This window comes from Artemia franciscana, chromosome 7 (genome assembly GCF_032884065.1).
Source record: "Artemia franciscana chromosome 7, ASM3288406v1, whole genome shotgun sequence".
Classification (NCBI taxonomy): Eukaryota; Metazoa; Arthropoda; class Branchiopoda; order Anostraca; family Artemiidae; genus Artemia; species Artemia franciscana.
In genome coordinates, this window is record NC_088869.1 from 818750 (window position 1) to 843779 (window position 25030).

General features: G+C 33.3%; 2 protein-coding genes across 7 annotated transcripts in view; one reads left to right on the forward strand and one right to left on the reverse strand.

Moving 5' to 3' along the window:
* LOC136028701 (RNA-binding protein 25-like) overlaps positions 1-16411 on the reverse strand; it is a 110739-nt gene extending 94328 nt beyond the window's left edge. The window contains exons 1-4 of one of the 5 annotated variants that reach the window (XM_065706536.1): positions 16307-16342; positions 8297-8355; positions 4189-4231; positions 831-1053 (exon numbers count right to left, since the gene is read on the reverse strand). In XM_065706536.1, the coding sequence (XP_065562608.1) occupies positions 831-1002 (172 nt within the window). In that variant the 5' untranslated portion in view covers positions 1003-1053; positions 4189-4231; positions 8297-8355; positions 16307-16342. Of the gene's footprint in view, positions 1-830; positions 1054-4150; positions 4232-8296; positions 8356-16178; positions 16218-16306 lie in introns of those variants that run through there. The other 4 variants (XM_065706534.1, XM_065706531.1, XM_065706532.1 and 1 more) reach the window with 4 other exon arrangements.
* Positions 16412-20807: 4396 nt separating this feature from the next.
* The window catches only part of LOC136028705 (corrinoid adenosyltransferase MMAB-like), a 42774-nt gene continuing 38551 nt past the window's right edge, over positions 20808-25030 (forward strand). For both annotated transcript variants that reach the window (XM_065706561.1, XM_065706559.1), the window contains exon 1: positions 20808-20961. In XM_065706561.1, coding sequence (XP_065562633.1) covers positions 20870-20961 — 92 coding nt within the window. In that variant the 5' untranslated portion in view covers positions 20808-20869. The remainder of the gene's footprint in view (positions 20962-25030) is intronic.

Consider the following 25030-nt stretch of genomic DNA (forward strand, 5'->3'; position numbering starts at 1 on the left):
TGCATATTTGTTAATGATTTGTTAGAAAAAGGAAAGTAACGTCAGTTTGTCTTTGTACTTCTTTTTTGTGGGAAAGAAAGAATAGATCAATGTCTATATTATTCATTTATTAATTATATATATAATATTTATATTACATATATTATTTATGTGATGTGTTGAATGTTATTTGTGTGATGTGATCATCGAATACTGTTTGTCATTGTCTGGCTTATAATAAATTTACTGCTATTATTAATACAGCACTTTCACGTCTAAAAAAAATTATACCATGTTTTGCAAATGAAAAATTTAACCTATCATAAAACATGAATAATATTTATTTATAGATTTATATGCTCCAAAAGCTATTTACCTTGCAGTACACCTAAAGCACCCTGGACCCGTTCCAGGACACAACATGTCTGCAGCATGTCAACATCTGACAAATCATAGCATCTGGTGCTCTTTCATTAATAAAAAGCTATTTACCATACAGTACACCTAAAGCACCCTGGACCCACTTCCGGGACACAACAGGTCCGCAGCATGTCAACATCTGACGAATCATAGCACCTGGTGCTCTTTCATTAATAACTATAAAGCTATTTACCATACAGTACGCCTAAAGCACCCTGGACCCACTTCCAGGACACAACAGGTCCGCAGCATGTCAACATCTGACGAATCATAGCATCTGGTGCTCTTTCATTAATAAAAAGCTACTTACCATACAGTACGCCTAAAGCACCCTGGACTCACTTCCAGGACACAACAGGTCCGCAGCATGTCAACATCTGACGAATCATAGCATCTTGTGCTCTTTCACTAATAATTAAGAAGCTACTTACCTTGCAGTACACCTGAAGCACCCTGAACCCGCTTCCAGGACACAACAGGTCCGCAGCATGTCAACATCTGACGAATCATAGCATCTGGTGCTCTTTCACTAATATTACCGACAAAGACGGTGATGATCGGTCCCGTAGAAGGGGGGTCTGGAACAGGTACCATTGGCCGCATTTCAGGTGCACGATGTCGAAAGGCCTGCTGCTGAGTAATAGTGTGTAAAACCTATAAGGGGGAAATAGTAAAACAAAAACTGAACTTCCTATAATCAAAAATTTTATGAAGCATAAAAACATTCAAGGAAGATCAGAGATGTTTTAAATGTAGTTGAAGCTTGTTGACTAGGAATTAAAAATCATTTCCATTCTTATACTTTAACTTAAATTTAGAGCAGCAAAAATATTTAGGAAATAGACTAATATTATTATAGAGAATTGTAGATGAAAAAGAACAATAAAATGAAGAAAAAGAACATATATTAATACACATATTTACCACATGCATTTAACAGTTTGCATAAAAATGAAGTGCAATGCTCAAAAAGTGAAATTAACCAATACAGCAAAAAGTAAGGACATGATAATAGGCAATAAAGGATACAGCTTTTCATTTTGGCTGCTAAAAGGCTTATTTAATGCTATGACTTTCTAGTTTCATCCTGAAAAGGCCTAGCCATCTTATCTTAATGGTAGTGACGCCTAATTAAACCTTTGTATAAGCAAGGTGATAAGAGTGAGCATAGTAATTATAGAGGCCTAACCTCCCAAAATCGTCTTGGATTTCTGAGCACCTCTTGTTCAAATTATCAAATAAAATTTGTTTATAATTATATATTTTAGTCCTGTATAAATATCACATGCATTTTATTTTGTATTAAAATGAAATGCAACACTCAAAAAGTGAAATTAACCGATACAGCAAGAACTTAAAATGTTTCCTTTTCAGAAACCTCTTATTCTACAAAGTCTATTGATCAGACACGATTTTTCACGTTCTTTATACCTAGTTTATGTGCCGCTTATTATTCTGATTGATAGCCTCATATTAAGCAGCATAGGGTCTGATTAATAGTACAGTATGTATTACTTCAATATTCAGCCACAAGCTCTCCATTGTCCCCAAGGATGGACATCAAGAAAATTCTTTGAACAATATTTTTGCCAGGAATTATATTTTGCAACAACATTTTTTGGTCACAAAAACCCTTGCTAGTCACAACAATGTATAGGGCCTGATTAATAGTACGGTATGTATTGCTTCAATATTGATCCACAAGCACTACACTGTCCCCAAGAAGCTCCTTTGAATAATATTTTTGCCAGGAATCACATTTTTCAGTAACATTTATTGGTCACAAAAACCCTAGCTGGTCACAACAAAGCATTTGCAGGACAACAGCTTCTCGCAGAAGAAACTGCTGACCTACAAGTTTAAGGAAGCCAAGGCAAAAACGCCTATAGACTGACAAATGCGTATACAATATTTACTGAAAAGAAGATTAAGTTGGCTCTTCCCTGTTTTAGTTGAGATGTCCACCATTTTTAATTACAATTTTTACATACCAAGTACAGTGAAATCTGAATTTGTTAAGTAGAAAGTTACACAGCCATGTGATTGTTAAAAAATAAAGAAAAAGTAGGAACGCAATTTACCATCGTCAACAGTAATGTAGTTTTCAGTAGTATTAGGCTCCAAATTTAAAAAGAAAAAATATGGGTAAAATCAGCAAAAAATCAGCTAAAAATACATTGCACCAAACAACTGAAGAAGGTGTTGCTTTCCTTAGAAAGTATAGCTACCTTTGAGAATCAAAAGCGCATTTTTAGAATCTGGCTTTTAGAGGCCAAAAAATATAGTTAAATTTAACTAATTAGTTTTGATCACTTATTTTCATGCTTCAACATGTTAACACTGAGAAAAACGTGGTCCTTTCATAATTCCAAAGAAATAAAATAATTCTTTTAAAATCCTGGCTTTTTATTAAGGGATAAACTTAAGACGAATCCAGGGGGAAAATGCCCTACGATAACCTTAGCGGATGTAACGTCTCTTAGGTTACAACATAAACTTACCCAGCAATGCATCAGTTGAAGCACTTCAGATAACAAGGAAAAACAGTCTAGACCCAGCACGTTCAAATGAAACCTGAAGGATAGAACAGACACCCATCAGAATCAATATGACGTTTGTTCCGTTTCCTCATTCGACCTTTAATGTTCCCGAGTGTGAGTAGCCCTGAACCTGTTTCCTGGTACCACCCAACCCTTGCAAATTGGAATATGACGCACACCTTGCTTATCAGATAAGCATCCAGTACATGCTGAAACACAATTTCTAGCAGCATCCTTGTCAAAAAAAGAATTATAAAGATGATGAAAGTTCTTTAGGTACACGACCAGTCCTATACCACTTCCCCCTGGTATGTAGATAAAAGCATAACATCGGCAAGAAAACTTCACAGCGGACATTGAGATGAGTAACAATGTGGAAACATAAAGAAAGGATCAATCACATATAGGTAAAAGAATTATGCTACCATGCAACTGAAAAAAAAGACACTAGAAGTCAAACAGACCACAACCAAAGTTTTTATCTTACCATATAAAATAGGGACAAGCTCAAAAACTGATTTTATTTCATTTTTTACGTATAGCACAGAAGAGGCAATAGGAATAGTAGTACGAACAAAAATAAAAATGATGATGATACCAGCTCCTGCATTTTAACATCTACATTTCTTTTTGTCTCATGAACGGCATTGAATTCATTCAAATTGATGCTAATAAAGGGAAAATGTAACATAAAAAATTATTGCATCCTGTTTTGAGCTTACCACTGTTAGTCTGTTCAACCACCACCAGACAAAAGAGCAATTAATTTTCAATTGTTGTCTTTTAGTTACTGCTTCTTTGAAAACAAACGGTTTCCTGAACCTCCTTAGAATTTTATCTAACACAAAAGTGCTTTAAAATGTCTCATAGAGGCAGGGCCGTTCCTAGGGTTGATGGCGTAATGGGGCAAAATTAACTGCCCCTCTCCCGAAATAAACATAGATAAAAGAAGACACAGTCGCGGTAGCCCCCCGTCATTGCACCCGAGACAGCTTGCCCCAGTTGCCCCCTTTCTTTTGAACAGTCCTGTATAGACAAAAAAAATGGAAAATCAATTAAAAAAAGTATTAATAGTTTCACAGAAGCACCAAACAAACTATGTACAAGCAGCAATAAATAATTTACATTTTAAAATAAAAGACATCAATTGAAACTGGTGTAAATTACTCCAACAGCAATGACAAATGTCAACAATAGCATCTATAAATTACCCCAAAAAAGCAAAAACAAGCAATGTTCACACACTCACGACTCTCTTCAAGCCTCTTCTTGGCTTGAGTTTAAAACAAAATCTGCGGACAAAAAATGTAATTTATTTCTCTTACACAAAAGTAACCAAATAGTACATGTCAATAAACAATAAAGGACAGTAGTACAGCTAAGAAAGGACATATCCAGGACAAGATTTATGGTCTTAAGACCCCCGCAAAACTACGCACTTAAATATGTATGTACTTAATACAATTATATAATTATAATTTTAATTATATAATTATTATAATCACATATTATTATTAATCAAACATTAATTATTGTGTAATAAATCATATATTAATTATATGGTTATTAATTATAATTGTATTAATAATAATTATGATATTATGCAATTGTATTGTATAATTATGAGTGTAATTACATATGTACTTAAAACAGCATTTTTCTATGTGAAATTTGCATAAATAAATGCGCATCATAAGTCCTTAAAAAATGACACCAAATTGAAAAAGTTTAATTACGCCGGATTTTCAAGCAGCAACAGGAATCGCATATTCAACTGCACATTTGAGAAGCATAGAAGATCCCGGAATATTTAAAATATAGTTTACATATTTTAAATATAGTTTACAGCTCCATAATGTTCTAAATAACAGTTAGAAATAATAGTTAAATAATAGTTATGTAAATGTTATCAAATAAATAAACAGTTAAATAATAATAGGTATCAAAAGCAAACGCTTCTAATTCCCTTTTTCTTAGATTTTTAAATTCAAGGACAAACTAACCGTTGTGTGAACTATTTTTGCATCTCTTTGAACATATTTTCGGTCTCCATGAGGTTGTTTTTTCATCTTGTGAAGATAAATACCCTAGGCACCTTCAGGCTATTCTTTAGCCTGGATAATTTGTTTGTTTATTTGTTTTAAAACTATATTATAAGCATATGATGATTTGTCCAAACAACAATTCGATAATTACTACTAGCAAATCCTTCATTCAAAATTAGTTCAAGTTAACTTGAAGTTTAGTAGTAGGAGTTTATAAAATTGGGACACTGAACTTTTTGGCTATGACAAAATGTCTCAGAATGTCATCATCACCTACCAGTAAGACATTTGTCTATTGTATAGTGGGTTGTGTTTCAGTTCCATCGATGGCATATTTTCCATACAAAATGTCCAATAGAAACGTTGAATAATGTTAATCAGTGGTTCTCAAACTGTGGTACGCGTACCCCTTGGGAGTGTGCAAAAAATTTTAGGGGGTACGCGGCCGGCCAACAAAAAAAATAGCCCTTTAAGTTTAGGATTGAATATTTTATTCATACTTAAGCTGTAGTTTACATAGTACTGGTAATTGAGCAGGGGTACCTAAAATTTTTGTGGGTAAAAAGGGGTACAGTGTTTAAATAAGTTTGAGAAATACTGATCTAAATAGAGTATGGAATCTAGTCTTGGCAAAATACACTTACAAAAAAACCTCTCTTTTTCACTGATCAATAGACATTATAATAGTGTAATACTATTAAAAGGTGATGATATTTTAAAATATTATGCATTTAGCTTTTAAGGAATGTTGAATTCAATTCTTTTGAAACAGCTAAATCTTCATAGTATCCTTGTATCTCCCATCCTTCTTCATATTCAAGTAAATTAAAGTTATCAAGCTAATTCAAGCTAATCAATTAAATTTAATCAATTTAAATCCAGTAAATTCAAGTTAATCAATTTAAATCAAGTAAATTCAACTTAATCAATTGAACAAAAGTTCATCAATTAATTTAATCAATATAAATCAAATTAATTGAATTAAAATTATTCAAGTTAATTCAAAGAAAAATAAGTAGCAATGCCTGGATTGTGCAACTCAAAGAAAAACATGGATCTTTCAAAGATTTACATAGTTGGAGAATGGTTGTTTTGAGGATTAGTAATGAAGAACGATCTCATTTAAGGGATCTACTATCTTTTGGTAGGGTGGTTTTGTTATGGCTTGAATTAGACGTCAAAAATTTTCACAATTACCACTCTATTTACAGGTGATGTATTTCCCTTTCAAAAGCTTATGGGTACACAATAAACAAAAGATTAGGATTAGACACATGGGCTTAACAAAGCATTTTTGTATTTTAACTGATAAAACTAAGAATTTTTACAATTATTCAAAATTTGTAGAGGGGGTCCATAAGTATCGCCTATACCCAACTAGCCTACTTCTAGACACTTCTATCTGCACAGAGAAAAACACCAAATTTTCCTCATATATTAGCTTAAAAAAGGACTAACTTCTTGCTCCCCCCCCCTTCCCCTGGGAAAAATCCTCTAATAACCCTCCTTCTAAGGGTCAGCTCAATATGTGCCTGAATAAATATTGCAAGTAGGTATGGAAAAAGTTCCAAAGCTGCCAGTAGCAGAATTCAACAGAATTCCAAAAGTTGGCAACACTTTAGCACCACAGCTTGTGTTTTGACAGGTTTTCTTAGAGCAAAAACTATTTTTATATGTAAAAAATGGTATATTCCAACAGAATATGCCAACAAATTTGAAAATTGGCAAATAGCATTGCTGCTTTGCTACCCCACTTGTTGCATGGCGGGCTGCAAAATATGAAGCTCAAGAATAAGTCTAAGAATTAAGGTATAATTCGCATTTCTAATAATCTCATGTAGGTTACCATAACCAGACTCACACGAGCCATAAAATAGATATAGGCTATAGCCTGCTACGAATTAAGATAAGTAAAATTTGATTCTTACATATATTCCTTTGATATAAAAAAAAACTCAGCTTGAAATGAATATGTAAGCTGTCTATATAAACCTTTAAAATGTCCAACAAATTTGTGAATTTGAATTAATAATATCAAACTTGATAACAAAAACAATAATAAAATCTATTACTGAAATAATAGATGTTATGTAATATTAAGACAACTAAAATAAGAACGTCCAACTATACAAGTTGCCCATTGTGTAAATATAAAATTAGTTATGATGGTGACAATTGTTATCATGAAAATCAAAACTTTATTTTTATAATCAAAGCTATTAAGTTTTACAAAGGAAAAGCTATAAATATCACCATGTCAATCAACAAGTTGAAAAAGTTATATGTTTTGAGACTATATTACATCATTTTATGAATGTTTTTTTTTAATAATAATTTTTTATTAAAATAAAATAAAATAAAAAAATAATAGTTTTTTTTATTATTAAAATAATAGATGTTATGTAGTATTAAGACGACTAAAATAAGAACAGCCAACAGTACTAGTTGCCCTTTGTGTAAATATAAAATTAGTCATGATGGTGACAATTGTTATCATGAAAATCAAAACTTTATTTTTATAATCAAAGCTATTAACTTTTACAAAGGAAAAGCTATAAATGACGTCATGTCAGTCAACAAGCTGAAAAGATATATGTTTTAGAGACTATATTACATCATCTTATGAATGTTTTTTTTTAATAATAATTTTTTATTAAAATAAAATTAAATTAAAAAAAATTTTTTTTTTAATAAAATAATAGATGTTATGTAATATTAAGACAACTAAAATAAGAACAGCCAACAGTACTAGTTGCCCTTTGTGTAAATATAAAATTAGTCATGATGGTGACAATTGTTATCATGAAAATCAAAACTTTATTTTTATAATCAAAGCTATTAACTTTTACAAAGGAAAAGCTATAAATTACGTCATGTCAGTCAACAAGCTGAAAAGATATATGTTTTAGAGACTATATTACATCATCTTATGAATGTTTTTTTTTAATAATAATTTTTTTATTAAAATAAAATTAAATTAAAAATTTTTTTTTTTTTTAATAAAATAATAGATGTTATGTAATATTAAGACAACTAAAATAAGAACAGCCAACAGTACTAGTTGCCCTTTGTGTAAATATAAAATTAGTCATGATGGTGACAATTGTTATCATGAAAATCAAAACTTTATTTTTATAATCAAAGCTATTAACTTTTACAAAGGAAAAGCTATAAATGACGTCATGTCAATCAACAAGCTGAAAGATATATGTTTTAGAGACTATATTACATCATTTTATGAATGGTTTTTTTGGCATATTAACAAAAAGAAATCCAAGAAAAGCAAAGCAATCAAACTAGCTAATAACTTACAGCTGGTGCAAAACTTACAGGCGTGAAGTTAACCATTGTAGGAACAATTGTAGGAACACCTAAAATAAGGAAACAATTTATGAACTAATAGTGACTACCACACATACATAGATTGTCTAACACATAAATGTTCTAGCTAAAACATAAAGATACCATCTGACTCCATTCAATGTAATTTGTAAATATAATAATTGCTACCATTGAACTGCATCTTGACTGACAAAGAAAAAGAAACCTAGGTCATAAAAAAAAAGAGAAAAGCATAAACAATACTAAAACAGGTATTTTCCAGCCAAGTACAAAATTTGACTTTATTGTTCAATTTGAAACTGGTGAATATCTGGTACTGGCCTGTTCATAAACAAAATATCCACAAGCTAGCAAACACAAGAAGAAGAAGAAATTTTAAATTTGTAGTATAACTACTCTTGAATTCTATGGTCATTTACTTGTTTTTTTGTTTTGTTTTGCAATGGTATACATATTTGCACTGCAGCAATTAGGATGTTTAGAACAAGTCTGTTCACAAAAAATGGAAAAATTTCAGTATGAACTTGACTTCAAAGCATTCTTTCTGTATGGGTCTGAATAAAGAGATGGTAAATTAACTAATTTTGTATCATCAAATTTTAGAAATGACCAGCAATGTTCTTTAAGGACAGGCAGTGTGTTACACCAGCTATCCAGTGAAATTTAGTACCTTGATAAAGTTTCTTGTTCTATTCTTTGTAAGAAAAAATTAATGGATAATAAATTAGGAGACACATACAGCTAACAAAGGGAGGAGGATAGGGACCTGTTCAGAACCCTGGTTGATTTCTTTTACTTGACTACATCATGCCTGTAAACAAAGGGGACAAAAGAAATGAGCCAACAATTATCAACCCATTAGTCTAACCTTAGCAATTGGAAAACTACTTGAAGGTATAGTCTAATCAGCCATTTAGGTGGTCCATTTAAATACAAATAAGCTACTATCAGCTAATCAGCATGGATTTTATCCCAATCGATCAGCTGACAATAACCTCATTGACAAATATGAGCATGTCTCAACACTTGTGGATGAGGGATCTCCTGTTGACAAGTTATTATTAGATCCAGCCAAAGCATTTGAAGAAGTTTGTCACAGGAGACAAAACTCTAAACCCTGTGCAATGGGCATCCATGATGATGTTTCCAACTGGATAATGCAATTTCTTACCAATGAAAAGCCGGTGGCAAGGGTAATTGGAGACAATGGATCAATCTTCTTCTTGGAATCAGCAAATGTAAAAAGTGGAGTACCACCCAAAGGAACAGTTTTGGGTCCGACTTTATTTAATATTTTTATCAGCAACGCACCTTCAATCATAGAGAGTAAAATTTCATTGTATGCAGATGATTCCAAAATAATTGGCCCTCTTCATGACCCTCAAAGTGCCATAGTGGGCAATGCATTGTCAAAGTGGGCAAAATCCTGGCGGCTTGAGCTTAATATCCAGAAATGCAGTCATTCATTTTGGAGTAAAATAGCCCTTTGTGCCAGTATTTTATGGAATCTAGAGATGGTTCAAAACAGCCACTCATATGTATGCATGGTGAAAAAGATCTGGGAGTCTTGGTTGATGATAAGCTCAAGCTTAATTTTCATGCACAGTCTATAGTAGCCAGTGCCAGCCAAACTCTTGGTTTAATAAAAAGAACATACTCCAGTAGATCTCCAGCTGTGATCACCAAGCTCTGAAAGGGCCTGATGAGTAATTGGCTTGTCTCATCCATTATCTTGTGACAGTAAAAACAGGAATTACAATTGTAAAAATTTTACCCACATAAGCTCTCTTGATTGGCTAGATAAGACAACTGAAATTCATTTGAAGCTAAATTTTATAACTAAGCACTGAATTTTTGAAAACTGAAAACTAAGAACTGGTTATTTTTAACCAAGCACTGAATTCTTCCTGAGAAACATAATTACCTAGACATTGATTTCTGGCCAGACACATGTCTAAACATCAGATTCTAGCTAGACATACATGTGAATACTGCTTTAGCCTAGCTATGCTACCTCCTAAGATAGCAAAAACCCTGTCTTCTGGGTTTTCACCCTTTTTATCTTATTACATGAGTTAAATATAAATTATTGAATTGCCTTACATACCTTTATTATTTTAGAGCCTTGACCTAGGTAAATCATGATATGATCAAATCTAAGAAGGCAACCTAATAAAATAAAAGTAGTACAATTAATTTCATTATTTCATGCTCTTTCCAAATATCATGGTTGCTTTTCTGACAAACCCTCTCCTAGTGATCCTAGCTATGGCTTTGGCCTAGAATGTATAAAAACTAAAAGAAGGTACTAAAACAATTATATTCTTGTTTTATGGCACACAGCATGTGTTTATTAATCAGATCAGGCATTAGTGTTTGCTTTAATTCTTATTCACATTTCAAATCATTTCAAATTTTTACCAAGCCTATTGAGCCCATTCAAGGCACATAATCCTATGAAGCTATCAATCCTATTGAAATCTCTTTTCATACTGTTTTCATCAGATTAAGAGCACAAGAAAGCCAGTGAACAAAGAAGACATGTTGTAAGGTGCAAAATAATGGAGAAATATATAACTAGGGCCTATATCTTGGACCACCATGGGAGGGAGGTGGGGGTTATACTGTCAGAAAAGGGGCCTTGATTTTTTTGGAAAGAACATAAAATAAAGGATTTTATGTTATTTCCAAAAACAATATTCTTTTTACTCGGAAATTCAACCTTAAGCCCTTTATTGACCCTTAAAGATGATACCTTTTTTTTATTCTTGGCTGTAGAAAAGGTTTAAAATATTTGTTAAAAACTTACTGTTTGATTACAATTCCATTTTGTTAAATGTATATAATCCATAGGCATTGATCCATCATGACTTAATCAAAGGAACAAATCATAAATCTTCTAAAAATTACTGTGTTTACTTTAAGCTGTTAGTATGACTTGTTTAAACCCAACTATACATAAATGGAATAACTTTGACAAAATCAAGAACCACAAAATTCATGGAAAATACATAATTTTGGCTATATATTTGCAAATTAAATGGGTTTGAGAGTAAGGTATAGTGAATCTTAAGCCCTTTATTGACCCTTAAAGATGATACCTTTTTTTTTATTCTTGGCTGTAGAAAAGGTTTAAAATATTTGTTAAAAACTTACTGTTTGATTACAATTCCATTTTGTTAAATGTATATAATCCATAGGCATTGATCCATCATGACTTAATCAAAGGAACAAATCATAAATCTTCTAAAAATTACTGTGTTTACTTTAAGCTGTTAGTATGACTTGTTTAAACCCAACTATACATAAATGGAATAACTTTGACAAAATCAAGAACCACAAAATTCATGGAAAATACATAATTTTGGCTATATATTTGCAAATTAGGTGGGTTTGAGGGTAAAGTATAGTGAATCTGCACCTGAAATGTTTTTTTTTCTTTTTTTATGAAATAGGATTTTTCTTTTTAACCCTTCACTACAGCTAAAAATAAGAGAAGGTATAGGTCTCAATTTGGATATTGAGAAGGAAACATTCTAAGAAAATAAGTCATACTTCATAATATGCAGAATAATTGTAGCTAACATGTTTTGCATGCACCTTTGCTATGCTTTACCACCATCCCCTGATACACAAATATATAGCTAAAATCGAATATTTCCTGTGTATTTCTCCAATGTGTATCTTTTGTTTCAACCCATGAAGGGTAAGATGCCCAGTAGTTGGCCACCTAAAAGTTATACTCTTTAACAGCTAAATTATTGTAAAATCTCAATTATATGACCTACATAATATTAGATTATCATATAATAAAAAATCATAGCCCTTTTTCTGACAGTATACTCCCCCCCTCTCCCACGGTGGTCCAAGATATATGTAAAAAGCTAAATCATTGCAAAATTTCCATTATATGACCTAGAAAGTGGATTACTTCACCATTAGATGTGACAAAATCTTTCTATTAAGTATGTGATTAGCTGGAATATTTTTACTATACACAACACTGAAAATTTGAAATATACTGATAAATATTAGTGGAGCCTAATTTTGGCCAAACATTTAAAGCTTGAGCCTAAATTTAGAAAATGATGTCCAATCTTTGACTCAGGATCTTAAAGTTGGAACAATATATTAAAACAGCAGACACAGTCAACCTTGGATAGGCTTAATCTAAAATGAGTGCTGTGAAACATAATAATTGTGTTTAAATAAACTACAATGTAGAGGTAACTTGTGTCTAAAGTCAAATTTTATAAGACCAGATATTTTCAAAGACTATATTTAGCCAATCCCATCTACATAAACCTATAAACACAATTTCCAAGATTGGGAGCCTGATTTTCATGCATAGGAAATATAATTTTAATCAGAATGTCTGGCCAAGACTAGGCCCTGGCTAAGTACTGGGTGTTTTGCCCTACTCCAAATATTGGATCAACTGTGATAAAACAAGGACCAGAAAAACAAGAGTGACAAGTGGTAGAATATATTGGTTATATATAATTTGGGCTATATATTTGCACATTAAGGGAAGGGGGTGAAATATAAAGGGGCTGCATGCCAATTTTCCTAGCTATAATTATTCTGCATAGGCTATTGTGAAGTAAGAATTATTTTCTTATTGTATTTCCTACTGAATAGCCCCTAGTCTAGACCTATATATAAGACAAATGCCTATTATTTTTAAGGATCCATAAAGGGTTTAAAATTAAATTTCTAAGTGAAATAACTATTAGGCTAGATTCAGAAAGAACACAAAAAATGTATACATTGGTAGGCTGTGTTCAGCTAATACAAAACTCCAATTTTCTAATGAGTCTAATTGTGCTTGTTTCTACATGTTGATATATTTGACAAGATAATTCAACAACAAGCTACATTTTAATATCTTAGAAAGTGGTTAGGTAAATGAAACTACCAGGGATAGATCTACAGACCAAAATATGTCCCAGAATGTATTTTGAAGTGCCTATCTCAACTCATTCTCTCTCTATCACCCACATCTCTCTCCATCAGCCAATCATAACTATCTAACCCTATACACATAAGGCCCTTCTGTGTTTTAGGAGCCTGTTGTGTATACATAGGAAAGATACTTTTTTTTATCAGAATATCTGGCCAAGATTAAACACTGGCCAAGTACTTGGGGTCTTACCTTATATACCCCTACCCCCCTAATGTACAAAGATGCAACCAGAACTGCATCCTGAATCCAAATACATCATTCATTTGTGTCAGAAATGAACTTCCCCACCCCTGAAAATATAAATAAGGGTATATATTTGCACATTGGGGAGTTGGGGTAAAGTTCATTTAAAACACAAATGAATCTTATATTTGGATTCAGGGTGCAATCCCGGTTATATATTTGCATGTCAGGAGGATAGGGGTATATACTCTATTAATATATAGGCTAACTGCTCCTAATTCTACTGAAATAACAAGAGCTGCATTTTTGGTAAAATTCTAGATTGATACTTTTTGGTATCTTGGAAAGGGGTTAAGTTAGGAAAATAGAACATTCAGCAATGAATTCAGAGCCAAAAACATATCTGGGAAGGTATTGGCGTGTTTCCAAGTTAGCTCTCTTCTGATTTCTAAGTCTCAGAAATTTGTCTACTTGACAGGTCTATAGGCTACTAATTAAAATTTTGACAAAACAACATTGTACCTTAATTTCCAGTTTTTGATTTCTTTTTCTCTGGTTTTAGTTCTTAAAATGGTATGCCTGGGTAAATTTCTTTTGTTCATATTTTTGACTTACAAATAAAATGAATGTACTACTTTGCCTTTTTTTTGTTCTTTAAAAATATAATAATCATTTCTATTGCAAATTCAAATTTAAGCCCTTTTTGAGCTTTTGAAAATGACCAAATTTTTCTAGCTTTTGGGTATAAAAAAGTCTTAAAACATTCATCTCACACTTACTGTTTCATTATAAATCAATTTTGTAATCCTATATAATCTATAAGCACTGATTTTCCATGACTATTCTGGATAAATAAATTTTACAATATTATGTTGTTTTCTTCTTCCTTGATGCTGAATGTTCAATTAAAGTATGTTTTTTGATAAAATATCAAAAATATTAAAGCCAACATAAGAAGGTATATATCCCTAAAGATATATACTCCCCTTTGGTTCTAATCCAAAGCCGTATTTAAATTGACAGATAATCTAAATGCCAGCAAGTTCAGGTTAGGTTTTAAGAGCTGAAAAGGGGCTTAAATTTGAATTTGCAGTAGAAGCAATTATTATATTCATAAAGAGCTTAAAAAAGCCATTGAGTGGTATATTTACTTTATTTGTAAGTCAATAATATGAGCAATGAAAAATTTACTTATTCCTATTATTTGAGTAGCCTAGAATTCTAAGCCTTGTCAGTGCTATTTTTTTTTATTTATTATATGTATTTGCAGATGTTTGAAACCTCATAAATTGGGATTGGGCAAAGTTGTGAAGTTGAAACAGTTTCCATGTACATCATTCAAGCTGAAGATTTGTTTTGCAAGGTTTCACTTTCATAACACCTTAAGTTCATCAAAGGCCACAGCCCTTTAAAAGGGGATGGAGTGGAGGTAGTTACTTAAAAATATCTTCCCAGGACATACTTTAGTCTGTAGACCCTGAAAGTCTGTAGGCCATAAAGTTTTGGGTAAAATTCTAGTTGATTGATTTTTGGCTATCTCAGAAAGGGGTTAGTTTAGGAAAATGAAACTTTCATGGATAGGTCTAAAGGCTAAATTATGTCACAGGAAGGTACTTTGAAGTACCCATCTCCACTCCTTCTCCCTCTAGAGGGCCCTGTAATTTGCCTGCATTACAGGTCTATGCCTATTGAAATTTTGACAAAACAACATTTTACCTTAATTTTCAGTTACTAGTTGCCTTTTCTCTGCCTTTAGTCCTGAAAATGCAATTCCTGTTATTTGGGTAGAATTCTGGGTCAATGTTGGTATTACTGGAACAATTGTTTGGAGTCATGCAACTATTGTTAATAGATGTATTTTGACTTTTTGAACATCTTTTCTCTCTTGAAAAACCATTGCAAACTCACTGTTATAGGGTTATTTTAGCCCAAATAATCTTGTATTTGTATATATAGAATTGCAATCATTTCCATTTTTGTTGATTGGATATTTGAAATCATGAATCTGTAATAGTTTAGAAACAAATTTGGGCTATTTATTTCCACATTAGGGGGGTGGGGGTAAAGCATAACATATATTAAATGTATAAACTAACCATTGCTTTATATAATATATGCTATGCTTTACCCCCCCCCCTCTCCCCAATGTGTAAATATATATTAGCTCCATAATGGTGAGTTTGCACATAATTTGCAAGAGAGAAAATATGTTCAAAAAGTCAAAATGTAGGCCTATCTATTAACAATAGCTTCATGACCCTAAACAATTGTTTCAGTAATACCAACATTGACTGAATTTTGAGCCATATCAATGTTTTTTTTTCAAAATAGAGGAAATGTATTTGCATATCTTTAAAACCTTATAGCCTAAATTGTGATTGAGCAAAGTTGTGAAGCTGAAAACAATTTTGTTGTACTTCATTCAAGTAGAAGATCTATTTTTAAAGGTTTCACTTTTATAACACACATAATTTTAAAGGTCATCAAAGGTCAGGTCCCTCTAGAGGGAGAAGGAGTGGAGGTGGGTACTTGAAAATACCTCCCCAGGACATACTTTAGCCTTTAAACTCATCCCTGAAAGTTTCATTTTCTAAACATAACCCCTTTCTGAGATAGCTAAGAGTCTATCAACTAGAATTTTACCAAATGTCTAAGACTCAGAGATCAAAAGAGGGTTAACATAGTAGCTTGGAAATACTTTACCAATATTCTTGACCCTGGATTCATTTTCCTACACTCTTTCCAAGATAGAAGAAGTAGCTTTTCTAGAATTTTACCCTTCAATTACAGAGTTAAGAATTCACTCTAAATTTGCGCTATGGAATACTCACTCATAAACACTACCCCAGGTCTGGGTCGAAAAGACATTTTTTTTTAATAAATTCTTCAGATTTTGTTTGTGAACTAAATTTTGATAGAAGTGAAGAAACTATTTGTGTTTATCGCCATCTAATATTAGTGAAAAATAGTTTTGTTGATTGTTCCTCAATTTCTTAGAAAGCATGACAGAAAACTGGGAAACTTTAGATTGATTTTGTCCAGGGACGGATCCAGGGGATCGGGGGGAGAACGCCCCCCTCAAGATTTTCTGGTGCTATCATTCCCATTCCGTGTTTTTTTATTTTTTACTTTTTTTAAGTAAACTTGTCAATTTGATTAGTTTTATTTGTAGCTTATTTACCCAATTAACAACAAAAACAAAGCTTTCCTGTGAATATAAAAAGCAAAGTTGAAGCTTAAAACGAAAATATGTATAGCTAGTTCAGTATTTATTTGCAAAATTGGCATAAAAATCTTTGATTACTTCCCCCTATTTTATGAACATGAATCACGAAACTCATGTTTTGATGAATCAGTTTTTCTTCGTGTTACCAGATAAACGTTCGATAACACTGGAAATTACAGCTATTCGTCAATTCACAATCTGACATCAGATTGAAAATTAGCTTTGTAGCTGAAATTTCAAAATAGATCAAAAGAAAAAATCTGGACACGAGCATAGAATGGATAAGAGACGAAAAATGATGGCTGAATAAGAAAGGGGATCGAAAGATATTTCCGGATATTTTAGTAAAACCTCTGGAAATCCAAAGTTAAATTTTGACTAATAATAACTCCCCCTCTCAAAAAATCCCTAATTTTAGTTTGGTGATTAACTAAATAGCGAATGGCCCAATAGGGATTTCGTTTGAATAAATCTGTTTATCAGTTTATTTTAATTATACGTAATTTGTAATTAGTTTCCGTATTTGTCTTAGATGTTCAGAATTGAGAACTAAAATTAGATAGCATTTATTTTAAAAATTTCCTTTTTATAACTATTAATTATAAACCTTTTTCAACAAAACGAGTTTTCTAAAGAAAAGTAAAGAACTCAATTAAACCAAAAATGATCAAAAATAAAATCAGATAATCTCCCGAGCGTAAAACTACCACACTTCTGCATTTATAAATAAATGGAACCCAAAACGAACAGAAATTACAATAAATAACCGAGTCAAACCCAAAACGAGCATAAATTGACACGAGTAGGGCTCAAAACCTTATGCCTTCTCTACGCCAGAACATAATTTGTACTCTGCTGAAAAAAAATACAAATGAATGTGCATTGTCAGTTTAAAATACATATGTTAATATTTATTCCTTAAAATGCTAATAATGGTTTATTTATTAAAGTTGTAAAAGTGGAAACATTTCATTTTTTTTCAGCAAAGTGCACTCAACTTTATACAATTAACCCTTGCTATGGTATTGTCGATTTAATTTTTTGATAACCTGTATGTTCGTATACTTTTTGAAATTTTTGTCTTAATGCCCTTAGCCTTACAAGTAGTTGCGATAGAAGTGGTTATTAGAACAATAGTAATAGTAGTAGTAGAACTAGCAAGTGATGCAGTAGTATTAGTATTAGTAGTAGCGTGCACATATTGCCTTTTGTCCTATTGATCTTCCCCTTTAAGTATTCTTGAAGAGTTCCAGCTTAATACACAAATCAATTCTTAAGATACGCTCTTTTGACAATCTAATTGCTTTAGTCTTTTTTGTTAGTTTGAATTCGCCATTAATAATCTCTAAAATTTTACCTCCATAGACTTTGCCTTAACAGTACTATTATCACAGCAGTTTCGGTGGCAGTAAAAGTAGTTGCAGTGTTAGCATTGTATTAGTAGTAGTAGTTGCAGTAGTATCAGCACTATTATTAGGTGTAGTAGCATGTGTATATTGCCTTTTGGTCAGTTGAACATCGCTTTCATGATGCCCTGGAAGTTTTACCTTGACACGTTAAGCCGTTCCAAAAATATTGCTGATATGCGCTTTCAACGCCCTTTTCCATCTTAATACTTTAAGCCTTACAGATTGTTACAATTGAAGTAGTAGTTGGAGTAGTTTAGCAGCAGTAGTAGCATAAGGAAAAGTAGCAGTGGTATTAGTGTTGGTAGCGACATGCATATATTACCTTTTTGTTAATTGACCTTCCGATTTAAGTATTCTCCGAAAGTTTCAACTTAATACCCAAATCAATTCTTGAGATACGTCCTTTTGAGAATCTGCACGTGCATAGTGAGTTTTGATTTAGTTCAAATTTCTCCTCAATATTCTCTTAAATTTTCACCGTCATACATGTAGTCTTAATTATACTGGTGTCATAGTATAGTAGTAGTAGTAGTGGTAGTCGTTGGAACATTAGTGGCAGTAATAGTGTCTAATTATCAGTAATATCAGTAGTAGCAACAGTATTAATAGCAGAAGTAACAGGTACATTTTACCCTTTGGTCAACTGAACATCCCACTCATGATGCCCCTTAAGTTTTCTCTTGGTATAATGAGCCGTTCCAAAGACATTCCTGATACGCCCGTATTAGCAACCTATGTACACAAAGTATGTTTTGATTCAGTTCAAATTTACCCTCGACGTTTCCTGAGATTTTTTTTTTTCAATATCCTCATCCTTAGTAGCACTCGTCAAAGAAGTATTAGTTTTAGTGATAGTAGTGGTAGTAGTAAAAGCGCTTGTCGTAGCAGTAGAAGCAGCAAAGGTTGTAGTCAAAGTAGCGTGCAAATATTGCCTTTTTGGTCAGTTGATCATCTCCCTTATCGTTTCCTGAAAATTCTGAATTAACATATCCTGTTATTCCTGAGCTACACCCTTTTGACGACCCATATACACATAACATAGAATGATTTGGTTCAACATTCCCTGAAAGAGTGATCTTAATGCCCTTTGCATTTTGGGAAAGTAGAAGTCAAACATGCATACAGTTTCTCAATATGTAATATGTAAACAATGAACTAATTGCATAACTTGCAGCCCTCACCCTGAGGCCTCGGTAGGGGGGGGGGGGGGGTTGACATCCCTAAATACAAAATAACTGAGCTTTTCAACAATGCTGAAAAAACGGTGTCTCAAAACTTTGTTTTAATCTTTGTTATGAAAAATGATGGGCGTGGGGGGCCGAGGGGGTTCTTTCAATTTACATTGACTCTTATTAAGGGCACTATAACTTCAATTTAAAATCAAATGAGACCCATCTAAATTTAATACGACCACCAATAAGAAGCTTATATACCCCCAGGGACTAACTTAAAACCCTTGCCCCAGGGCTCTAGGGGGGAGGAGGAAGCTGTTCCAACCCTAGAGGCATTGTTATAAGCTCTTTGGACTATTTTAAACAAAATTATCATCGCACAACTTTAATCAGATACATTTAATGAAAAGAGGGGTAGTTTGGGGGACGGGCTAGTTAACCCTTATCACTATTGACTCTTAAAATAGAACTAGAATTTCCAATTTTAACCAAAAGAGGCACCTCTAAGGTTTAATACAACCATCCTTTCCATAAAAACCTTAAATGGCCCAGGGGCATAACTTAAAATTTCATCCTTCGGCTCTGGTGTTTTGTATCAACCCCAAAAACCTTCTTATATGATCTTTGGACAATTTGGAATGATAGAACTCTCTCAAAATACCTATCGGATGCATCTCGGGAAAACACGACTTGTTTACGTGTTTGTGGGGGGGGGGGGGAAGGGAAGCTACGCTCTGATCATTTTGACTCTTTGAAAGGGCAATAGAACTTTTGACTACTAGTCCAGTGAGTCCCTTCCAAAGAATATATGTGTCCCCTTTCTATCAGAACCTTAAATGTCCCCAGGGCATAACTTACAACTTTTGCCCAAAGTCTTTGGGGGATTGTTTCCACCTCAAAAACATTATTATATTATATTTAAACTATCTTAAATATAATAGGGGTGTAAAAATGTCTATTAGATGCATTTTGGGACAATATGACGTGTGTTTGTGGGGGGGGGGGGGGGTTGCTACCCTCCGATCACTTTGACTCTTAAAAAGGGCACTAGAACTTTTGATTATCAATCCAATGAGCTCCTTCCGAAGTTTATATGACTACACATTCTATAAAAACCTTATATGCCCCCATTACAAAACTTACAACCCTTGCCTTGAAAGCTTGGGGGGAAATTTGTCAGCCTCAAAGACATAGTTACCGGACGTTTCAACTACATTGAACAAAATGGTATCTCAAAACATTGGTTGGGAGTGTTTTAGGAAATGATGGGCGTGAGGGGTAGGCTCTTGCCCTCCGATCACTTTCGACTAATAAAAAGGCACTAGTCCTCTCAATTTCAAATCAAATGAGCCCTTTTTGAAGTTTATATGACAACATTGTCTATAGAATCCAATGTGCCCCTGGGGCATAACTTACAACCCTTGTTCTGAGGGCAGGGGGGATTGCCATCTTTAAAGATAGATTAGAACTTCCAATTTTTAACCATATGACTCTGCCTCTAATGTTTATTGTGCTGGTTCGGGCTATACGTCCTGCAGAAAACATGGCAATTATAGAAGATGGCAGCTTTATGGCAAAAGATCTAAAATGCAAACAACAAGGCTGATTATAATTAGTAGAAACATTATTTTCACTGCATCTGTACCTGGATCAAATTTTTATAAGAAGCTTGTTTTAATGTTAGCTTAATATTCTTAATCTTTATACAGAATATTTTGAAAACTGCTTTCAAAATTTTTTAGTTAGCCTAGGTTATATCATTTTCTAAGGTATAGGCTACTAATTGTCTTTTTCTAAGTCTGTTGTCATTTTTAAGGTTTACTAATGTATTTACATATATGTAATATATAGTTCATATATATGTAACATAGCTATAAATATAGGCTATAAGCATATAAAATGTATAAGTGCATATATATATATATATATATATATATATATATATATATATATATATATATATATATATATATATATATATATATATATATATATATATATATATATATATATATATATATATATATATATATTTGTTAATAAATCAAATTGTAAGCAATAGTGCTTGTCACTATAGAAACTAAACAAGAAATAAGCTCATTAGCAACACTTATAAATGTTAGAAGAAGAAAAAAAAGCAACTCATATTCAAAATTCATTGCTCATAAACTCAAACAAAACTCAACCAAAAGATCAACATATAACTAATAACTAGGCTAAACATCAAAAACTCTCAAATAGAAAGGTGTCACCACTAAAGATTGTTTAAATAGGCTATGTGCACATTCCCAGCTTCCACAACTTCAACAGGTAGACTATTCCAACTTGAAACAACCTTACTAGAAAATGAATATTGCCCTATATCCTTATTTGATTTTGGAGGGTACACTTTGTAATGGTGTTGATGGGCTGTGTGATAGTGACTGTGTTTGAAAAATGAATCATAATCTAGGTTGTCTATACCTTTAATAATTACCTTACCTTAAAATTACCTTAAATTGCATTTGCCAGCAAGATAAGGTGGTAGATCCTCCTGTAGGTTCTCACTGGTGGTGAGTGATGTAATTATGTTGGCTTAGCTTCCCAATCCAGCTCCCACTCAGCCCTCTCCCAGTCCCCTTTTGTCCCAGTCCCTGATAATACAGAACTTGTTGATAAGGTCCCCACAATACTGTCTAAAATGTAATGATGGAATACCAAGCATAGAGAGTCACTCTTTGCAGAGAAGATATTGAAGGTCATCCTTGGCACCCTCCTTTGTACCTTTTCTATACAATGCTTATCCATTACATTTAAAGTAAACAAGACAGAAGTATTATATTCAAGAAGTGGGCAAACAAGAGACTTGTTAAGGTAAAAGAAATTTGAAGATTGAATTTTCTGAAACTTCTCTTCAAAGACAAAAGATGGTAGCCTAGTTTGTATTTCTTGCAATTGCTGAAACATGCTTATTGAATTTTAGTTGGGTATTGAAATGGATACCAAGGTCTCACACTACTTCTTCAGAAGGGACATTTGTACCAGATAAAAGATATGTATAGTTGGGAGGTATCCTACAACCAACACACTTAGGCAGATTTATAAACAAGGAATGGGATTCACACCACTGAGTCAGGGAACCCTGGTCCTCTTGCATAAGTTGTACATCTATTAGATCTTTTAAGGGTAAGTAGACTTTCACATCATCAACAAACAACTTTAATAATGAATGATGGATAGAAGAGGGCAAGGCATTAGCAAATAAACAGAATAAAACAGGTTCTAGGCAGCAGAAAATATTGTCTGATCTTGGAAACAGTACCTTAAAGTTACCCAAAAAGTATCTAAATTAGGCAGACTTAATCATGGACATATTTGATCCAACACAACTATGTTGTTGAATTGAATTTAAAAAAAGAAAATATTGAATTTAAAAAAAAGAGAATAGTTGTGGGAAAAGTCAAAGTCATGGCCAATTGTAGAAAAAAGCCAAGACAGATTGTTCAATTAAGTGGGCAGCCCAGTCAAGGTTAATTTTATCCCTTTGATTGCTGTTGTTACTGTCTCCCATTTATGCTACACCTTTCCGTGCATGTGTGTCCCTTCACAAATGCCAAACTAGAGTTGTACCTGTTGGAGGTTCTTGCTGGGGAACACACGCAGGTTGACTTACTTGAAAATTTTCCTCTCATGGCTATCACTCGACAATGCTGAACTAGAGTCAACCCTCTCATGCTAATTCACGGTGGGTTGGGTTCAACCTGTTGGTTAGCTTCTCTCTCAGGCTAATTCATGGTCGAGGAAGGGGGAAGCAGTATATTGACAAATTTGGCAATCTATTTACAACTGATTACCCCGCCAAAGAAATGAATATGAATGGAAATAAGAGTCCAATTCAAGGCCTACAAGGGCCTCCTGCAATCTGCCTTGACTCTTATACAAGTGAACTTGCAATTATAAGCCAAGGGATTTGGGCCAGAAACAAAAAATTCAACTGTCTGTAATTGACTACAAAAAGTGGAGTAGGACATGGGCTAGATGGGAACCCCATATGAGAATGAGTATATTGTTGGTATGGGTGAAGCGGATGGTTACTACCACTTGAGCAATGGTGAAGCAGAGTGATTGTATTTAAGTAGGCTAGATTGTAAGGGTAACTTTTGTCTAAGTTTGAATTTTGAAGAAAAATTTTCAAGGTTGCAGTCAGCCAAGTCCCAACCATCACCCAATACCCATACATCACCCTAATATTTTCAGTCAATCAATCATCTCCATGATCATTTTCTGAGAGTTCCAAATTAATATACTCAGACATTCCTGAGTTACAGACATTCCTGAGCCTTTTGACAACCTGTATGCACACAATGTCTTTTGATTTAGTTCAGCACTCCCCTCAACATTCTCTGAAAGCCTCACATGGATACTCTATGTCTTTTTGGAAAGTAAGAATCAAGCATGTATACCTTTCTCAATAACACTTAATATGTGTAAATAATCAAGGAGTTCCTTAACTTACAGCCCTTGCCCTGAGGGGTGGGGACATTAACTGAATTTCCTTTTATTTTAGTCATTTATTTACTTCTAGTTTTCAGTTAGTTATCTCCCACCCTGTATATATTTGAAACATAGTTCAATTTCATAGAATAATTGTCATAGGAAAATCTACAGGATAAGACACTTTCAAATTCGACTTTCAATGACAATTTATATTATTTGTTTATATTTTTCTAGTGTTCCGTCCTCCCCCCTCATGTTCACTAAATATATTCATACATTTCATGGTAAGGAACTGTAAGTAAAGAGCGACTTGGCTCAATAGTAACCAAAACTGTATAAGACTGAATTTTGATATCAACAGATAAATCCAAAGAATCTGCATGTTATGCAAATTCCAAATATTTAAAATTCATGAAGTTTAGTGTTACCCTACAAAAGTTACAAGCCTCAGAAAATTGGCTTGATTTTTCAAATAGGGGGGGCACCACCTAAAAGTTCCCTAAAAAACCATCCAATTTAGCAGATCAGAAAACACTATGGCAGAAGTTTCAAACTCCTATATATTTTCTATTTTTTGCCAGAAGAAAGATCATGGATGTTCATTTATTTGTTGTGGTTTTTTTTTCTGGGGTGATTGTATTGAAATAATGGTCCTAGGAGGCAGGGAAGGGGTGAATCCAAATGGAAATTGAAAGTTATAGCGCTTTTTCTAAGTAACCCAAAAAATTGGAGGGTAACTATACCTCCTTCCTCAAACCTTTTTCCTCAAAGTTACCTGATCAAAATTTTAGGATAGTCATTTTGTTCAGCATACTTGGAAGATCCAATAACTGTTTGGTGCTTATGTATAGAGACCCCACTCAAGTTTGTGATCTGAGCAGTACTGGTATCTCTGACCATGAATGAAATTTATTTAGTTTGTGATGAGTAGTGATAGAGAAGAGTGTCTCACCATTGAGGTTAAAATGAAGATTTGGGATTCACCAAGGACTGAAGAAGAGGCAAATAGACTTTTTCAGGATACAGCACAAAAAAAAGATGTAGCATTTGACCCTTGAAGTCTAAACCAGTGGTGCTGATCTCTGTATCAAGGCCCTTCAGCCAGGAAATACAATGGGAGGATGAGGACCAGCCATACTGTGCTTTCGCACGCCCTTCCTCCTGACCTTCCCCAGGTACCCATTTAGAGCTGGATCTACTTTGGCTGAACTTACAGAATCATGCCACTGACCCCTGTCCCAAACCAACCAATTGGCCACACTAGGATTCAAA